At 30.0% G+C, this 16,100-nt stretch overlaps 1 protein-coding gene across 1 annotated transcript in view; it reads left to right on the top strand.

The window, feature by feature from the left end:
- Positions 1–14,022, top strand: part of LOC133323288 (serine-rich adhesin for platelets) — a 169,251-nt gene extending 155,229 nt beyond the window's left edge. Inside the window, exons 8-12 of the mRNA XM_061532228.1 lie at positions 8,917–9,097; positions 10,120–10,173; positions 13,078–13,161; positions 13,280–13,428; positions 13,898–14,022. Of these exons, the coding sequence (XP_061388212.1) occupies positions 8,917–9,097; positions 10,120–10,173; positions 13,078–13,161; positions 13,280–13,428; positions 13,898–14,022 (593 nt within the window). The remainder of the gene's footprint in view (positions 1–8,916; positions 9,098–10,119; positions 10,174–13,077; positions 13,162–13,279; positions 13,429–13,897) is intronic.
- The last annotated feature ends 2,078 nt before the right edge of the window (positions 14,023–16,100 follow it).

The raw sequence follows: 16,100 nt of genomic DNA, 5'->3' as shown, positions 1-16,100 counted from the left end.
AAAAATACCTCGCATGGCTGACGATTTCTTTTTTATAAAAAACTATGTCCGAATGACCGATTTCTACAATTTTTGACCCAAAAAGTTCAATATTATTAGCCTAATTATTTTATCCCACTGTAATTTCTTTTCGTTCTCTATCATTTGTGCTCGTAAGCATCTTCTAAGTCTATTCAACATATACCTGACACCAGTAAAATATTAGAGAGACAACGATGACATCAACCCACACAATTTTCGAAAACTTTTTCCCAAAAAATAAGTCAAATATGCTACTCATCAGCTGCTTGCTGCTCGATATAAACATCAATGACGTTCTTTAGAACTTCAATATTGTCGAAAGTTTTCCAACTTGGCTTAAGTTTAATTAACACACTGTTCTATTGTTGTAGCAATAAAATAATTGGGAATATTTATGATAGGTTAAATTTAACACGCAAAATAATTATTTGAAATAGATTTTAAAGTGCAGGGTGCGTATACGTGTGGTCAACAGTTATACGCCCCATCGTTTTATTAATTAACATGAATTATTATTAACAATAGACAAAACGAATTTTTTTCTCAGCAAGGCTGACGAATTTTTTCTAGACGGAAAAAATACCTCAGCAAAACTGACGAATTTTTTCTAGACGAAAAAAATACCTCAGCAAAACTGACGAATTTTTTCTAGACGGAAAAAATACCTCAGCAAGGCTGACGAATTTTTTCTATACGAAAAAATACCCCAGCAATGCTATAGAATTTTGTTCCATTGGAATAAATTAACTCAGGAAGGCTGACGAATTTTTTTCTATGAGAAAAATTAACTCAGTAGGGCTGACATTTTTTTTAATATCTCAGCAAGGCTGACGAATTTTTACCTTTTGAAAAAAAATACAAAAAAAACTCAGGAAGGCAGACGATTTTTTTCGTATTGAAAAAATACCTCAATCAGTCAGATGAATTTTTTCCTATACAAAAAAAAAACTCAGCCATCTATGGAAAAACCATTTTCTCTATAGGAAAAAAATCCTCCTCAAGTTTCACGAATTTGTATCCACGGAAAAAATGTTAATTATTTTTATCTATGGCATAACGATTTGTTGAACAAAAATCTATCCAGCTCAAAAAATAATTATTTTAATATAATGTACGTATAAGTCATGGCAGTACTTATACGCACCAAAACGTTATTAATTAATGTCAATCATACGAATCAAATGACAGAGAAAAATCGCTTTTGTTTTCGGCTGACTATTGCTACAACTATCGATTTTTTTGCTATGGAAAAAACACCTTAAAAAGACTGGCTATTTTTTTCTATTTCAAAAAATATTTCAACAAAGCCATTTTTTTTTTTTTTTTTTTTGTATCTGTTAACGATTTTTTCTGTAAAACAAAACCTTAGCAAGGCGGAAAATTGTTTCCTCTATTAAACAAAATACCTCAGCTGGTGCCGATATATTTGTTTCTATACAAGCCTATTTTATTATCGTATAACAACAAATTTTTCAAAATACGGGGTGCGTATAAGTGATGTCGTTGCGTATACGTTGACAATTACAAACTTTCAAGAAAGAAATTTGTCAGATTTGTTGAGGTTTTGTCCGTATAGGAAAGATGATGATGATATATTCTTTTTCCGTATAGGAAAAAATTCTTCAGCTTTCCTGGAATATACATTGAAAAGAAAAAATTCAGGTGTCCTTTGGTGCGTATGATTGGTATTAATTAAGGTTGCGTATACGTACTGTCAGAACGTATACGCACACTGGACTTCACAAAAATATTTAAATGATTATATCGGCTATAATATTTATATATATTTTTTTGGTTTCTAATCATCAGCCTTCCCGAAGTCCTTTCAATATCCTTCAAAAATTCGCCTTTCAGAGAATATATTTTTGAGAGAAGTTTCGTGGAACTTTCGCATTGATTACATTTTTAGTTTAATATATTTTGGAATTTATATTCCTCCATAGCACTTTCCTTATTTCAATTGTGTCTCTAACCAAAATACCGTTGATAAGTAATTTGTCTAACCAGCAACAACAATTTTTTAATTGCATATTTTTCTAATTCAATCAGAGACAAACAAAAAATGGGCAAAAATATTTGATTACCACAAAAAAAAAATAACCTCAAAAAAATATATGTTTACATGCATTCACACACTCACACACATATGACGGGATAATAAAACCTTTCAACCATTTCACTTCACATCGCTCATCATGAGTTTTATGATGTAGTCCATTATTCACCTTCGTTAAGTATGCGGAAATGCTATATTTTTTGGGGGGTAGTTATATTTGATTATGGTTATGGACGTTTTCGCCGGCTATGATGAAGCCCTCGGGGGGCTGCAGGCTACATATTTGCTTAGTGAAATATGCAAATGATACTTATGTGAGTTTGGATTTCGTTCGTTCAGATTTTTTTTGCTCCTTTTGTGGGGGAGTCTATATATTTTTTCATTATTTGTTGTATTTTAGCTTTTCATTAGACTTTTGCTATTTGTATTGATTGGATTAATGTATGTTTATGTATGTGTGAGTGTGTATGTGCAACAACAATCAAACTTCCAGTTAAGTGCATATGTGTGGTGGAAGCACACACAAAAAACCAGCAATGTTTAAAAAGAAGTCTACAAAAAAAAAAAAAACAGAATCGATAATTTGATTTCATATGAGAGTCGAAGCCATATGGCCAAGAGGTTAATGGCCAATTGGTAAATATTTTAGAGCCATAATTGATAAACTTTATTAAAAAGTTTTTTTTTTTGCTTTCGTCTTTGCAAAAAATCAAACAAATAGTAAAGGTATTTTAGGCCACGATATGGGAGAGGTAATAAGGACAGAGGAAATATTAAAGCATAGTTGAGGTTATTTATACAATAATCGAAAATATTTGCTATGGTTTCTTAAAAAGATTATCGGGGCCAGTGCCGATGATCGCACTATATTTTTTTTTATTAAAAACTAAAATACGCATAAAGGTACAGCTTGGAAAAAAGTCGTAAGGCCCAGATATCATCGTTTTTCTTGCAATTAAAAAACTCGTCGGTCTTGTTGAGGTATTTTCCGCGTAGACAAAATAAGGCCAGCCTTCCTGAGGTATTTTTTCCAATAAGCAATATTTCGTCAGTCTTGCGGAGGTAGAAAAATATACTGAAATATTTTCCAGTATAGAAAAAAATATCAGCGTTCCTGAGTTTTTTTTTTCAGAATAGAACAAAAGTAACGTCAGCCCTTCTGAAGTATTTCTTTACAATAGGAAAAAAATCTTCAGTGTTGCTAACCGTTTTTTCCCCTACAGGAGAAAATTAATCAGGTCTGCTGAGTAATTTTTGCCATGCATAAATATTGTCATACCTTGCTGAGATATTTAATTTTACCTCTATATATTTCATGATGCGTATAATTTATTTTATATGATGTCTAAGTTGGCGTATACGTGTTGTCAATACTTATACGTAATTTCCTGTTGATTTATTTCAATGGCGAAAAATTCTTGAGTTTTGTTTTTATGCCTTTTTAGGGCGAAGATCATTCATGTAAATGTTTTTATTAATTTCTCTTTCGAGATGAGCTACATGATCGGAGTTACAATGAAAAAAAATTCTTTATAACAACTGCCTTATATATTCTATTAACAAAAATATCTCAGTAAAACCCCCATTTTCTCCTTAATTTTTTCACGAGTTTTTTATATGGAAAAATACCCTAGCATGGCTCACGATGTTTTTCCTATTGAAAAAAAACACCTCAGCAAAGCTGAAGATTTTTGCCTATTGAAAAAAATGCCTCAACTGGCTTGATGTTATTTGTTCTACAGAAAACATTATCTCAACTGGACTGATGACATTTTTTCTGTAAAAAAAAAAATACCTCAGCAAGGATGAGGCATTTTTTACTATTGACAAAAATACCTCAGCAAGAACGAGGCTGACGAATTCTTTCCTATACGGAAAAAATTACGAACGATTTTTTTTCCTATACGGCAAAAATACCTCAACAAGGCTGACAAATTTTTTTCATATACGGCAAAAATACCTCAACAAGTCTGACGAATTTTTTCCTATACGAAAAATGTGACTTGCTGTGGTATTTAATTTTTACCGAATAAATTCCGGACCCCAGCTATATAGTTTGTTTTTAGTCCTTTTGTGCGTATGATTCATATTAATTGATAAGTAAATGATGCGTATTAGTAATGTCAATACGTATACACAACAAAAACCAAATTCTTTACTGCTACGAAAATAATATATTCTACAGCAAAAGATTAGAAGTATTTTTTCTCAAAAAAAAAATTGTAAAATTCGTTCTGCTGATTTTTTTTTTCTATAAAAATAATCCAATAGCTCTATCGAGGAATTTCGTCATTGCAACTGAGATCTGTTTAAATTTCCCCAATAATTGTCCTTTTAATGCAGCAACATCTACCTCTGCTCTCTTCCAATACTCCTTTCATTACATCTATCAAGTGTAATTACTTAACAAATTGTATACATAAATTATCACAAGCTAATAAAAGGATTAACATGCTGGAAGAACAACAAATTTCAAACATAACATTTCACTTGACAATAACAACGAGGATATAAAAATCAAAACTAGCTGGGAGTAATGCCATACTCCAGCTTCCATACTTCAGCTTCCACAGCTCAAACCATATTCTCTATACCCAACCTCTTGAGAACAGATTTATTCGCAATGTAGGTGTCTGTAAATTTCAGCATAACACTAAATTTCGTATATATGTCTGTCAAACTGCCTCGCTCTCTCTCTATGTTCGTTTGTATGTCACTAACTAACAACAATATTGTGCTTAATTACAGCTAATTGACGCTTTACAAAAACTTGTGTTTTTCACGTCTTAAGAGTGCTTATATGCATATTTAAAAACTAAGAAGGCAGCAACAACAACATGAAATCTTTCTTTCTTCCTACTTCTGCATGTCTTTTTATGGTTTGGCTTCTAAGAGCTGTTACTTGTGCGCCACTTCGCCACTAAGTAAGTCTGCTGGAAAGAAAAGTAGCAAATGTAAAGACAAATCAGCAACAGCATCATCGTCATCCACATCTTCATACCACTGCGGAGTAACTTTAATGACATGGTTTTGAGATACGCTGCAGTATCATTGCGTTGAGGGCTACAACGCAGCATTGTAGTTTACGACGTCTACGCTGTATAAAATAAGATGATCAAGTTACAGTCATGCATTTAAGATGGGAATTTTTAAAACTGGAAATTAGATGGGTAAAAATAGGAATGATGGGATCTACAGAAATTTCTCCATCACTAAAATTCATCGATACTGCAGCGTTTATACCATGTATAGAAAACATATTCTCTATACAACACACATTTTCCTGCAGTAAATAGGCATAATACAGCTGGGGATATTTTTATTCCATAATAGTTATTTTTATTAGATAATTCAAACAGAAATATCCCTCATTATTCTATATCCGCTCTGAATCATAATTTTATGATTAATCTGACATTGGTGCGTAGTTTTGTTATTAATTAAGAAATATGGTGCGTATGAGTGTTGTCACTACGTATACGTTGCTCTGAATAATTTATAGAGTATTTACAGCAAAATTAAAACTCTCTCGTTTGCAGTAAGGTCCTTATTAAATTGAAAAAAATCAATACTAATTTTTTTATATACCTCAAAAAAAGCATCACTCCTTTTTCCCAAACCCTTTTCCCGCCACATTTGCATCATTAAAAGACATTGAGACATTAAGTGAAGAAAAATTACAATTTATTTTCGTAATTCTATGCTGTTGATGCTTAATATTTTCTCTGGCTTAAATTTCAAAATTCAATTCAATAAACAGCTAGAAATAATTCATCCTTTGCCACATTGAGTTGTTGCCAAAACTGTTGCTGGTGTTGTACATAAGCCGAAGTTGTTATTATTGTTGTTACTGTTGCTTGTCAATGTTTAATTACCAGAGACAAAAGTTTCAAGGAAGCAACACATTGTCTTTGTTGGCGGCGATAAAGCTACTTAAGTTCATTGCAGTTTTGACGAGGATAATGAGGAGTGGAAATAAAATAGAAGACAGACACTCAAGATGAAGATGTAGAGTAAAGAATTGAGAGGTAGTAGATTGAGACTAGTGTCGACAATGATTTGAAATTCGTCTGCCAAGAGATTGATGACACCAAAAAAAGGTGTAAAGGGTGTAATTAATAATATTATTAGGGAAGTTAAGAAATGTTGCAGGAAAAGAAAATAGTCCTTAATTTTTTAAATTTAATTTAATTGTACTTGAGTCAATAATTCGACGCCTCCGAAGAATAGTATGCTAAGTCTGAAAAGTAAGTTTTTCAGCAGAAGCTCTCAAAGTATGGAAGTTTTTTTAAATCATACGTGTCATTTTTGCTTATAACTTTGGTTTGGATTGGCCGATGATTACCAAAATTTCAGAGAATTTAAATTAAGGACCGTAGTATCTAAAAACGTAAAGAACTTTAAAACATGCTAAGCCGTCTTAGCATACTATACGTCGAATTTTAAATCGAAAAAAACATATTTTCAGAAGATTACAAAATATTAACAAATAATAACCACTTCTTCATATTAACTCTACCTGTTTCATGATGCGTATAATTAATTTTAATTGGCGTATACGTTTTGTCAATACTTATACGTTTCATGTTATGTTCAATAACTGTCGATTTTTCCTATTAAAACTACATCAGCAAAGACGACATATTTAGAAAAATAGACAGGAGAACTTCTTCCTAATACAAAAATATACCTCAGCCAGGTCGACGATTTTTGCATATACTGAAAAATTACCTTAGAAAGGCTGACGATTGTTTTCCCACACGGAGAAAAATCTCTCAACAAAATTGATGACTTTTTTATAGAAAAAATACTTTAGGGAATCTGGCATTTTCTCTTATTGGAAAAAGTTACTCAGCAAGGCTGAGGGATATTTTCCTATAAGCAAAAAATATCTCAAGAAGGCTGACGATTTTTTCTATTAAAAAATACCTGAACTGGCCTGATGACATTCTTTCTACAGAAAATAATATCTCAACGGGTCTGATTACATTCTTTCTATAGAAAAATTACCACAGCAATGCTGGCGAATTTTTTCCTATACGGAAAAGAATAAAAAGAAAAGAATACCTCAGCAATGCTGCCGATTTGTGATTAAAAAAACTTCAACGTTGACAAATTTTTTGCTGCCGAAAAAATACATCAGTATGGCTGACGATTTTTTTCCTATACGGAAAAGAATACCTCAACAAGGCTGACAAATTTTTCATTTACGGAAAAAATACCTCAGCAAGGCTGACGAATATTTCTCTATAGGGAAAAAATACCTCAGCAAGGCTGACGAATATTTCTCTATAGGGAAAAATACCTCAGCAAGGCTGACGAATTCTTTCCTATACGAAAAAATAACTCAGCAAGGCTGACGAATTTTTTCCTATACGAAAACATACCCCAGCAAGGCTGACAAATTTTTCATTTACGGAAAAAATACCTCAGCAAGGCTGACGAATATTTCTCTATAAGGAAAAAATACCTCAGCAAGGCTGACGAATTTTTTCCTACACGGAAAAAATACCTCAGCAAGGCTGACGAATATTTCTCTATAGGGAAAAAATACCTCAGCAAGGCTGACGAATTTTTGCCTATACGGAAAAAATACCTCAGCAAGGCTGACGAATTTTTTCCTATATGGAAAAAAAAATACCTCAGCAAGGCTGACGAATTTTTTCCTATACGGAAAAAAATACCTCAGCGATACTGACGATGAAAAAATACCTAATTTGCCACAGATCCTATTGACAAAAATACCTCAGGCTGACGATTTTTTTCCTATAAAAAAAGTACCTCAGAAAGACTGATATTTGTTTTCCTATATAAGACGATGACGATTTTTTTCCTATAAAAAAAGTACCTCAGAAAGACTGATATTTTTTGCTATATAAGAAAATACCTCTGGAAGGCTGTCACCTTCTCCATTCCTAAATCGAAAAAAATACCTCAGCAAGGCTGACGAATTTTTTCCTATACGGAAAAAATACTTCAGCGATACTGACGATGGAAAAAATACCTCAGATGCCTCAGATCCTATTGACAAAAGTACCTCAGGCTGACGATTTTTTTCCTATAAGAAAGTACCTCAAAAAGGCTAACAATTTATTTTGCTATATAAGAAAATACCTCTGGAAGGCTGTCACCTTCTTTATTCCAATGCTACCTATATACCAGGTTGCGTATGACTAATACTAATAGATTACAAAGGGGTCGTATAAGTGTTGCCGATACTTATACGTTGCTGATCAAATAAATACATTCTGGCTTAGTTTGATAAAAAAGAATTTTATAGAAAATAAAATTCTATATGATGTAGTTTTTGTATAGATAGGCCTCACCTTGACTTTTTTCTATTAAACTTATTTTGATGGTTATTTTGTCCTTGGTATTTTCTTGAAAATATTTCCACATTTCCTTTTTAAATTTCAATTAAGAAATCTGCAGTCATGTCATCCACTGAACCTACCTCAATGTTGTGTATCTTCATTTCTCAAATTTCCATGGCATAAACTTTCCCATTGCACTTCCAACCAAATGATGCCTAATTACATTTACTTAATTACCACAATTACCTAAGTAATTGCAAGGTAAACGTAATGAAAATAATATTTAACAAATGACTTGCTAATGATAGCTCGAGACGTTCAACAAGTTGAGGAAGAAAATGGCAAGACACGATGGAAACTTGGCAAGAAACACATAAACATAAATTGTATTTGAGAAAGGTGGAAATATTTTTATTAACATAGAAGAGCATAGTTAAGTTAATTTTAGGTAGTACAATTTTTTTTATTTATTTTATTTTTTATATCCTAATTCCTTTCCTTTTTTTTGCGCTCCTTCATTTCCAGATGAGCCCACCATCAACCAAGCCACCACAAATATGGTCGATGGCATTGATTTAGATGAGATTAAAGAATTTGCCAAAGCATTTAAGTTAAGACGTTTATCATTGGGCCTAACCCAGACGCAAGTGGGTCAGGCCTTGTCAGTAACCGAGGGTCCAGCGTATAGTCAAAGTGCCATATGCAGGTGAGTGAAAATACTTTTCATAATATTAGTATTTTTTTGTTATATTCGTACCGTAGAAAAATGTCCTCTGTAGATGTATACATTTTTATTTTTCTTAAAAAAAATATTAATAGGATTTTTTTAATTTATTAAAATTTTATTTATTTTTTTAATAATTTTTCTGAAAGTATTTAATTAAAATCTAACAAAAATAGTTGATTATATTTTTTTTTTTGTATTTATTAAAAGAGAGTTTTTTTTAATTTATTTTCAAATTTCTGGCTTCCAGCATGGGAGCGTATAAGTTATATTAATTTTGTGAACACTGAGCGTATAAGTAACGTCGTCAAGTATACGTATTTATTTTAATGAGTGATTTTTGATATGTCATATCCTTATTGCATACTTTTAGGATAATAATTTAAATTAAACATCAATTGAATTAAACTAACCAACAATTCCATTTTGCAATTATGCAGTGATTTTTATTAAACAAAAAATAATAAATATTTATATTTATCTGTAGTTTTATATTTATATAATACCAATTAAGTACAATAAATGTTTTTTCTGTTTATATTTATTTAAATATTTTTATTGTTTCATTTTATTATTATTAATTTTCCCTAGCCTTATATAAACGTTTTAATTTTTATTTGTATATTTCATTTTTTTTTCATTTACCACTACCAACTCTCTGAAGAGAAAATAGAAACATTATTTAAAAAAAATAATACCAACTAACCAAAAAAAAACTAGTAAATTTTTGTTATTTATTTATTGTGCCAGGACATTTGTTTCTTTTTAAAACTAAAACCAAAAAAATCAAACTAAAACTAACAAACAATTGCTAATTGCTTTTTTAAATACGAAATTAATAGTAATAATAATAAAATAAAATTTTCTCTATATATTATTTTTTCCATTCATTCTTGTTTACGGCTTTTTTACGATCAAACAATCAAACAAAACACAATTCCCCCGACACCCACAATCGAACAAAAAACCAAAAATCGAATTGATCCGAATCTGAAATAAAACAGTGCATTAGCTGCACAAATGTACGCTGCTCAACTCTCGTCTCAACAGCAAAACATGTATGTTGATAACGGAAATAATAAGTATGAATCAATCAATTTTTTTCAGTATAAACTAAAAATTTTACAAAAAATAATACTAAAATTAATTGTTTGCTTTGTTGTATTTAATATTAAAAAAATATTACAAAATTTAACGCAAATTAGGATCATTTAAATAAAAAGGATGTATATAATTATGTATGATAGAAACATGGTAATCAGGTAGAGCTTTCAGGAAAAGCTTTCTCTACACTATTGAAAATATTAAAATATTATTTAATTCGTATTAATGGTATATCTTCTTCTAATTTAAATTTAAAAAAAAAATTTGCATAGAAAGCTTTCGAAGCTAAATTTTTAAAATTATTAAAAAAAAAGAAAAAACATTTGAATAGTATTGAATGTATTAAAAATATTATCCGATTAAAGTATCTATCTATAACAAGCCTTTGTAAATTGATGTCATTCTATTCATGAAAAAGCTTTTGATCATAAAGCGAAAAGTTCTTCTATAACAATATCTTTTTTGTTTTTATGACTTTTTAGGGCGAAGGATCATTCATATTTTTTGTTAGAAATTGTTAGAAACATCATATAATCGAAAAAAAATAAATAAATAATTAGAGCTTTTTTGACAGATATGAAAAAGTAAAGATTTAAAAGTTCAATAAAAAAGTATGAAACATATATACAAAAAAGATATATTAAATTAAAAGCTCTACGGAATATAACATTAATGTTTTTAAATTCAAATCTTTAAAATAATAGAATTAATAATTATAATTATGGAAACTAATAACAAGTAAAGCTTAGAAAGCTCAGTATAATAAAATATCAGAATATCTTTTCTTAAATAAATAATTATAGCTTTTAAAGCTATACTTGTTAATATAGCTTTGTATTGGCATATATAGCTTTAAAAGCTCAATGTATAGGGATTTTATGTCCGTTCCAAAAGCTTATTCCGCACTAAAATAAAGTGACAGATTTTAAATAGGAAAACTGCAGAGAAGTTTTGGTATTTTCCTGTATTGAAATATGTAATTAAATCTTAAACTTTGACACTAGCTTTCAAAAAAGGAAAAACAATTACGTATTGGAATATGAAAGCTTTAAGGAATATATTATGTAAAAGTGTCATTCGAAGCCCTTGCAAAAATCGTAAAATATAAACGTAAAAAAATATATAAATAAAAATAGAAACCCTCAGAGCTTCAGAACAAATATTTTATTAAAAGCTATTGAGCGAGTAACAACGTTTTAAACCTATCATCCCCATACATGCCAAAAGCTTTACAAATGAATGTCTTTGAAAGCTTTGCGAAAGGCTTAATATAAAAAAGCTCTGAGAATGAAATATTGAATGTTAGAAAGTTAAATATTGATTTTAAAATATTTTTTCAAAAGCTTTCTCTCGAACACACCCACAATGAGCTTGTAATAGGAAACTAAAGCTGAACCTGTTATCAAATGCACCAAATTTTATACGAAAGCTTCAATGAATAGTCGTTTAAAGCTCTGTCGAAAACGGGTTAATAAGCTTATTAGAAAACTTTTCAAATTTTTGATAAAAAATAAATATTTTAAAATTGAATAACAATTAATTATAAATTTTATCTTTGAACTATGATTCGCATATGAGCTTTTTATTAATTTAATGAAGTTTTCGGATTTTTATATTAATTATTTATATGAGCCTTTTATTAATTTAATGAAATTTTCGGATTTTTATATTAAAATCACACAAGTTTAAATAAAAGCTCTTTGGATTTTTCAAATAATGTATTTAGAAAAAAATGGAATGATGATACGAAAGCTTACATTCAAAGGCTATTGTCTGAGCTTTCAAAAAAATCTAATCTGTACAAAAAGCTTTCAAACAAAACGTTAAATAGATCTGAAAAATTTTGTTTTAAAAGCTTTGATCAGACCTTTTCATATACAAAAAAAACTTAAATACAAAATAAATAAATGTGAAAATTTTTTTTAAAAGCCTAGTCAAAGCTTATAAAAGCAATATAATTTTTTAAAAAATATTTTTTTCAAAACTGAAATTTTTATGACAAATAAAATACCATTACCTTTAAATAGATAATTAAATAATAACAATTATTTTCGAAACTTTGCCTATTGTTTTCCGGAAATAACAAGTTCGATGATTTAGCACAGGACCTTTTTTAAAGAAGTGGAAAACTCTAACATAAATGTGACTTCAAATTTAAAAATAATAAAAACATTAAAGAATAATTTCCAGATATGAAAGCTATTGTAAAAAGCGTTTATCAAACTATTAGTGAACGTACAAAAAAAAGCTATAAAAACAACCACTGACATAAAAACGATTTACAAAAGCTTTCGTAATTTATGCAATTAGACTTAATAATAAATTCAACGAAATATTTTTTTCTAAACCACTTTGACAAAATATGTTCCTATACTGCGTTAAATTTTGTAATCTAATTTTTTTCCTTTTTATTAATTATTTATTTATAAATTAATTTAATTTTAGTATGCGCTAAACTTATAAATGAATCCAAAAACAGGCTGTGTTGTTTTTATATTGGCCAGGGCATTGCCTCATATTTTTATATAAATATTATTAAGCTACTTTGCTCATTGCAGAGCGGGAGATCAAGGACCTCTCTCTGTTTAAAAAAACCCATACAAATATATAAAAATTAAGGAACTTTGTTTTGCTTATTTTTGGCTTTATTATCAAAAAAAATAATTAGAATAGCAAAATTCAAATAAACAACAACCAAAAAAATTATACCCTGTGAACAGACAATGTCCTGGCACTATTTTTTTAAAATAAATGAAAACAAAAGCGCATACTAAAATAAAATAATACAACAACAATTAAAATATTTATTTCTTCCTAAAAAATACTAAAATTTTCAATTTTATAATTCCCCCATTTAGGTTCGAAAAGCTGGATATAACACCAAAGAGCGCTCAAAAAATCAAACCCGTTTTAGAGCGTTGGATGAAAGAGGCCGAAGAGAGGTGAGAGTATGGATTAAGTTCCTACAGCGTTTGCTATTAGTGGCGTTTCTAAGGATTTACTAACTTTGATATTTTTTCTCTTCTCTCCCTTTTTTGTTTTTGCTTTTGATCTCAGCAGTCACTGGAATCGTTTTAAATCGGGCCAAAATCATTTAACCGATTACATTGGCGTAGAACCATCGAAAAAACGCAAACGACGTACCTCGTTTACACCGCAAGCTCTCGAGCTGTTGAATGCTCATTTTGAGCGTAATACCCATCCATCGGGTGAGTGGTAATTTCACAATTTTGACAACGATTAACATGATTAATAATGTTTAATATTTTTGGAATATTATTTTTGGGATTTGATTTTTAAATTAAAAACAAAAGTTTTTTTTTGAATGCTTTTTTTATCCTTTTGAATTTTTTTTATTTTATAATTATATTTTTTTTCAATATTATTCTTGAATTTTTATTTTTTTTTTTTAATTAAGAAAAAAATTATTTTTGAATTTTTTGATATCTTGAAATTTTAAATTTATTATTTGAAATTAAAAAATCTATTTTTTTTAATCGAAAAATAATTCTTAATTTTTGTTATTTATTAAATACTAATAATAATTTGATTTATAGTAATTATTATTGATTTTTATTTAGTTATGTATTTTTTTTTTTTTTTTTGGAAAAATAATTATTTTATAAAAAAAATTAATTTTATTAATAACAAAATATCATTTCTAAAAAAAAATTCCAGGCACCGAAATCACCGGCCTAGCCCATCAATTAGGCTATGAACGTGAAGTTATACGCATCTGGTTCTGCAATAAACGTCAGGCTCTTAAGAACACAGTACGCATGATGTCCAAGGGTATGGTTTAAGGAAAGTACCTACCAATAATATTACCGTCGCACGACAAGGAGAGTGGACCACAGAGAGCAGCCATCTATGAAACAAACAAAACAAGGGAAATAAACTCTATTCCAAAACATCTAAATTTTTGTATAGAAGAAATTATTAGAAATTAAGAATATTTCAAATGAAAAATAACACACACACAAACACCCAGAAAATATAGCTTTGAGTTTGCAAATGAGCTTTTGAAGGGGTACATCATGGAAAATTGATTCTTTTTGAAGTGAAATTTTAATTCTTACCAAAATCGAGTTCATAGAAATAAGAAAGAGTTCTCTCATATTTCAAATTTTGTTTCTGTTCTTTTTGTTAAATTGTCATTAATTTTAGCCTGAAAACTTCGCTATTTATGCCATTTTTCTGTTAATTTTTTGCTGTTGTTTCATTTGTTTTATAATAACTTATTTTTATATATTTTGGAAGAATTTAATTCATTTCTAGGGATTAAAATAAGAATCACAATATTTCAATAAATAAAATAGGCCCCCAAACATTTCCCTAAGAAATAAGTATAAACATAATTATATTCGGCCAGGTCAAACTTTTTATAGTTTCGGCTAAGACCTTCAAAATACTGACAATGGATCGCTACCCTTCATGAGCTACTTATACCAAAAAAAAAAAACCGTCTCACCGGAAGTAAAATGCTGGTAAGGCCTTCTACATACCAAAAATGGGGTAGTTCCGTAATATGTGAGCTATACGAAAACCTAACCCCATTTTGAATAATTTTGACACGATTTGAACCTTAAAAATCACAATGGAGCCACTTTGGCTGAAAGACGTGCCCAAGCCCCCTAAAATACCGAACTTTGGAATGTAGCATTGTATGTGGACTCCCCCGGAAACTTGGGAAAATAATGATAATTTTTGGTAGAGAGATTTTCTACTCAATGATAATCCAAAATGGAAAATTACAATCGATTAGTTTTAAAAACCTGCCCAACTATTTTAAAATAACGAATAATGGATTGTTCCATTATATGGGGGCTAGCCTAAAACTTAGGTCAATATCGATAATTTTTGTAGGGAGATTTTCTACACAATCTCAAATCAAAATATAAAATTACAGCCGATATTGTGTAAACACTTGCCAAAGCGTGCTGAAGCTCCCGAAAGTACCGAAACTTGAAGGTTACCGCTCTATGGAGGCTATCCCAAAAAAAAGTGTACCAATATTGATAATTTCTAGTATGCAAATGTTACACTCCATAAGAACCTGTATAGCTAAATTAGAGCCAATTCGCATCAAAAACGTTTCCAAACCCCAAAAAATACCGAATAATGGTTGGTACCATTATATGGGGACTATCCGGAAAATTGGGAAAATATTGATAATTTTTGGTAAGGGAATTTTTTACCCAGTGAGAATCCAAAATACAACCTAATTTCGGTTGAAAAACGTGCAGAAAAAACACAAAATATCGAATTATATGGAATTCCGCTCTATGGAGGCTACCTTGGAAACTTTGACAAATATTGATCATTTTTGGTAGGAAGATTTTCTACCCCGTGAGAATTCAAAATACCAAATTGCAATCAATTCTGTTGAAAAACATACAGAAAAACCGCATAATATAGAATTATAGGGGATTCCGCTCTATGGAGGCTACCTCCTAAACATTTACAAATATCGATCATTTTTGGTATGGAGACTTTTTTAACACAATAATAATTCAAAATATCAAATTGAAGCCAAAGCGGCTCAAAAACCTGCCCAAGCTCCCTAAAATATCGAATAATGGCGGGAACCGCTCAATGGAGGCTACCTCGAAACAAGGAGCAATCTTGAACATTTTTGGTAGGAAGATGTCTAACCCAATGAGAATCCAATATATCGAATTGGAGCCGACTCGGTTGAAAAATACATGCCTAAAATCTCCAAATAATAGGGTGTTCCGCTCAATGGAGGCTACCTCGAAACAAGGAGCAATCTTGATTATTTTTGGTATGAAGATTTGCTATCTATTGAGCACCCAAAACTACAAAACTACAGCGGATTTGGTCAAAACGTGTCCAAAAGGCTTCAAAATACTGAATATTG

Source organism: Musca vetustissima, unplaced genomic scaffold (genome assembly GCF_032173495.1).
Source record: "Musca vetustissima isolate MV318-11 ecotype Yass unplaced genomic scaffold, APGP_CSIRO_Mvet_v1 utg17949, whole genome shotgun sequence".
Lineage (NCBI taxonomy): Eukaryota > Metazoa > Arthropoda > Insecta > Diptera > Muscidae > Musca > Musca vetustissima.
Note: the sequence above shows the minus strand (reverse complement) of the source record. Positions and strands in the feature narration are given on the sequence as shown.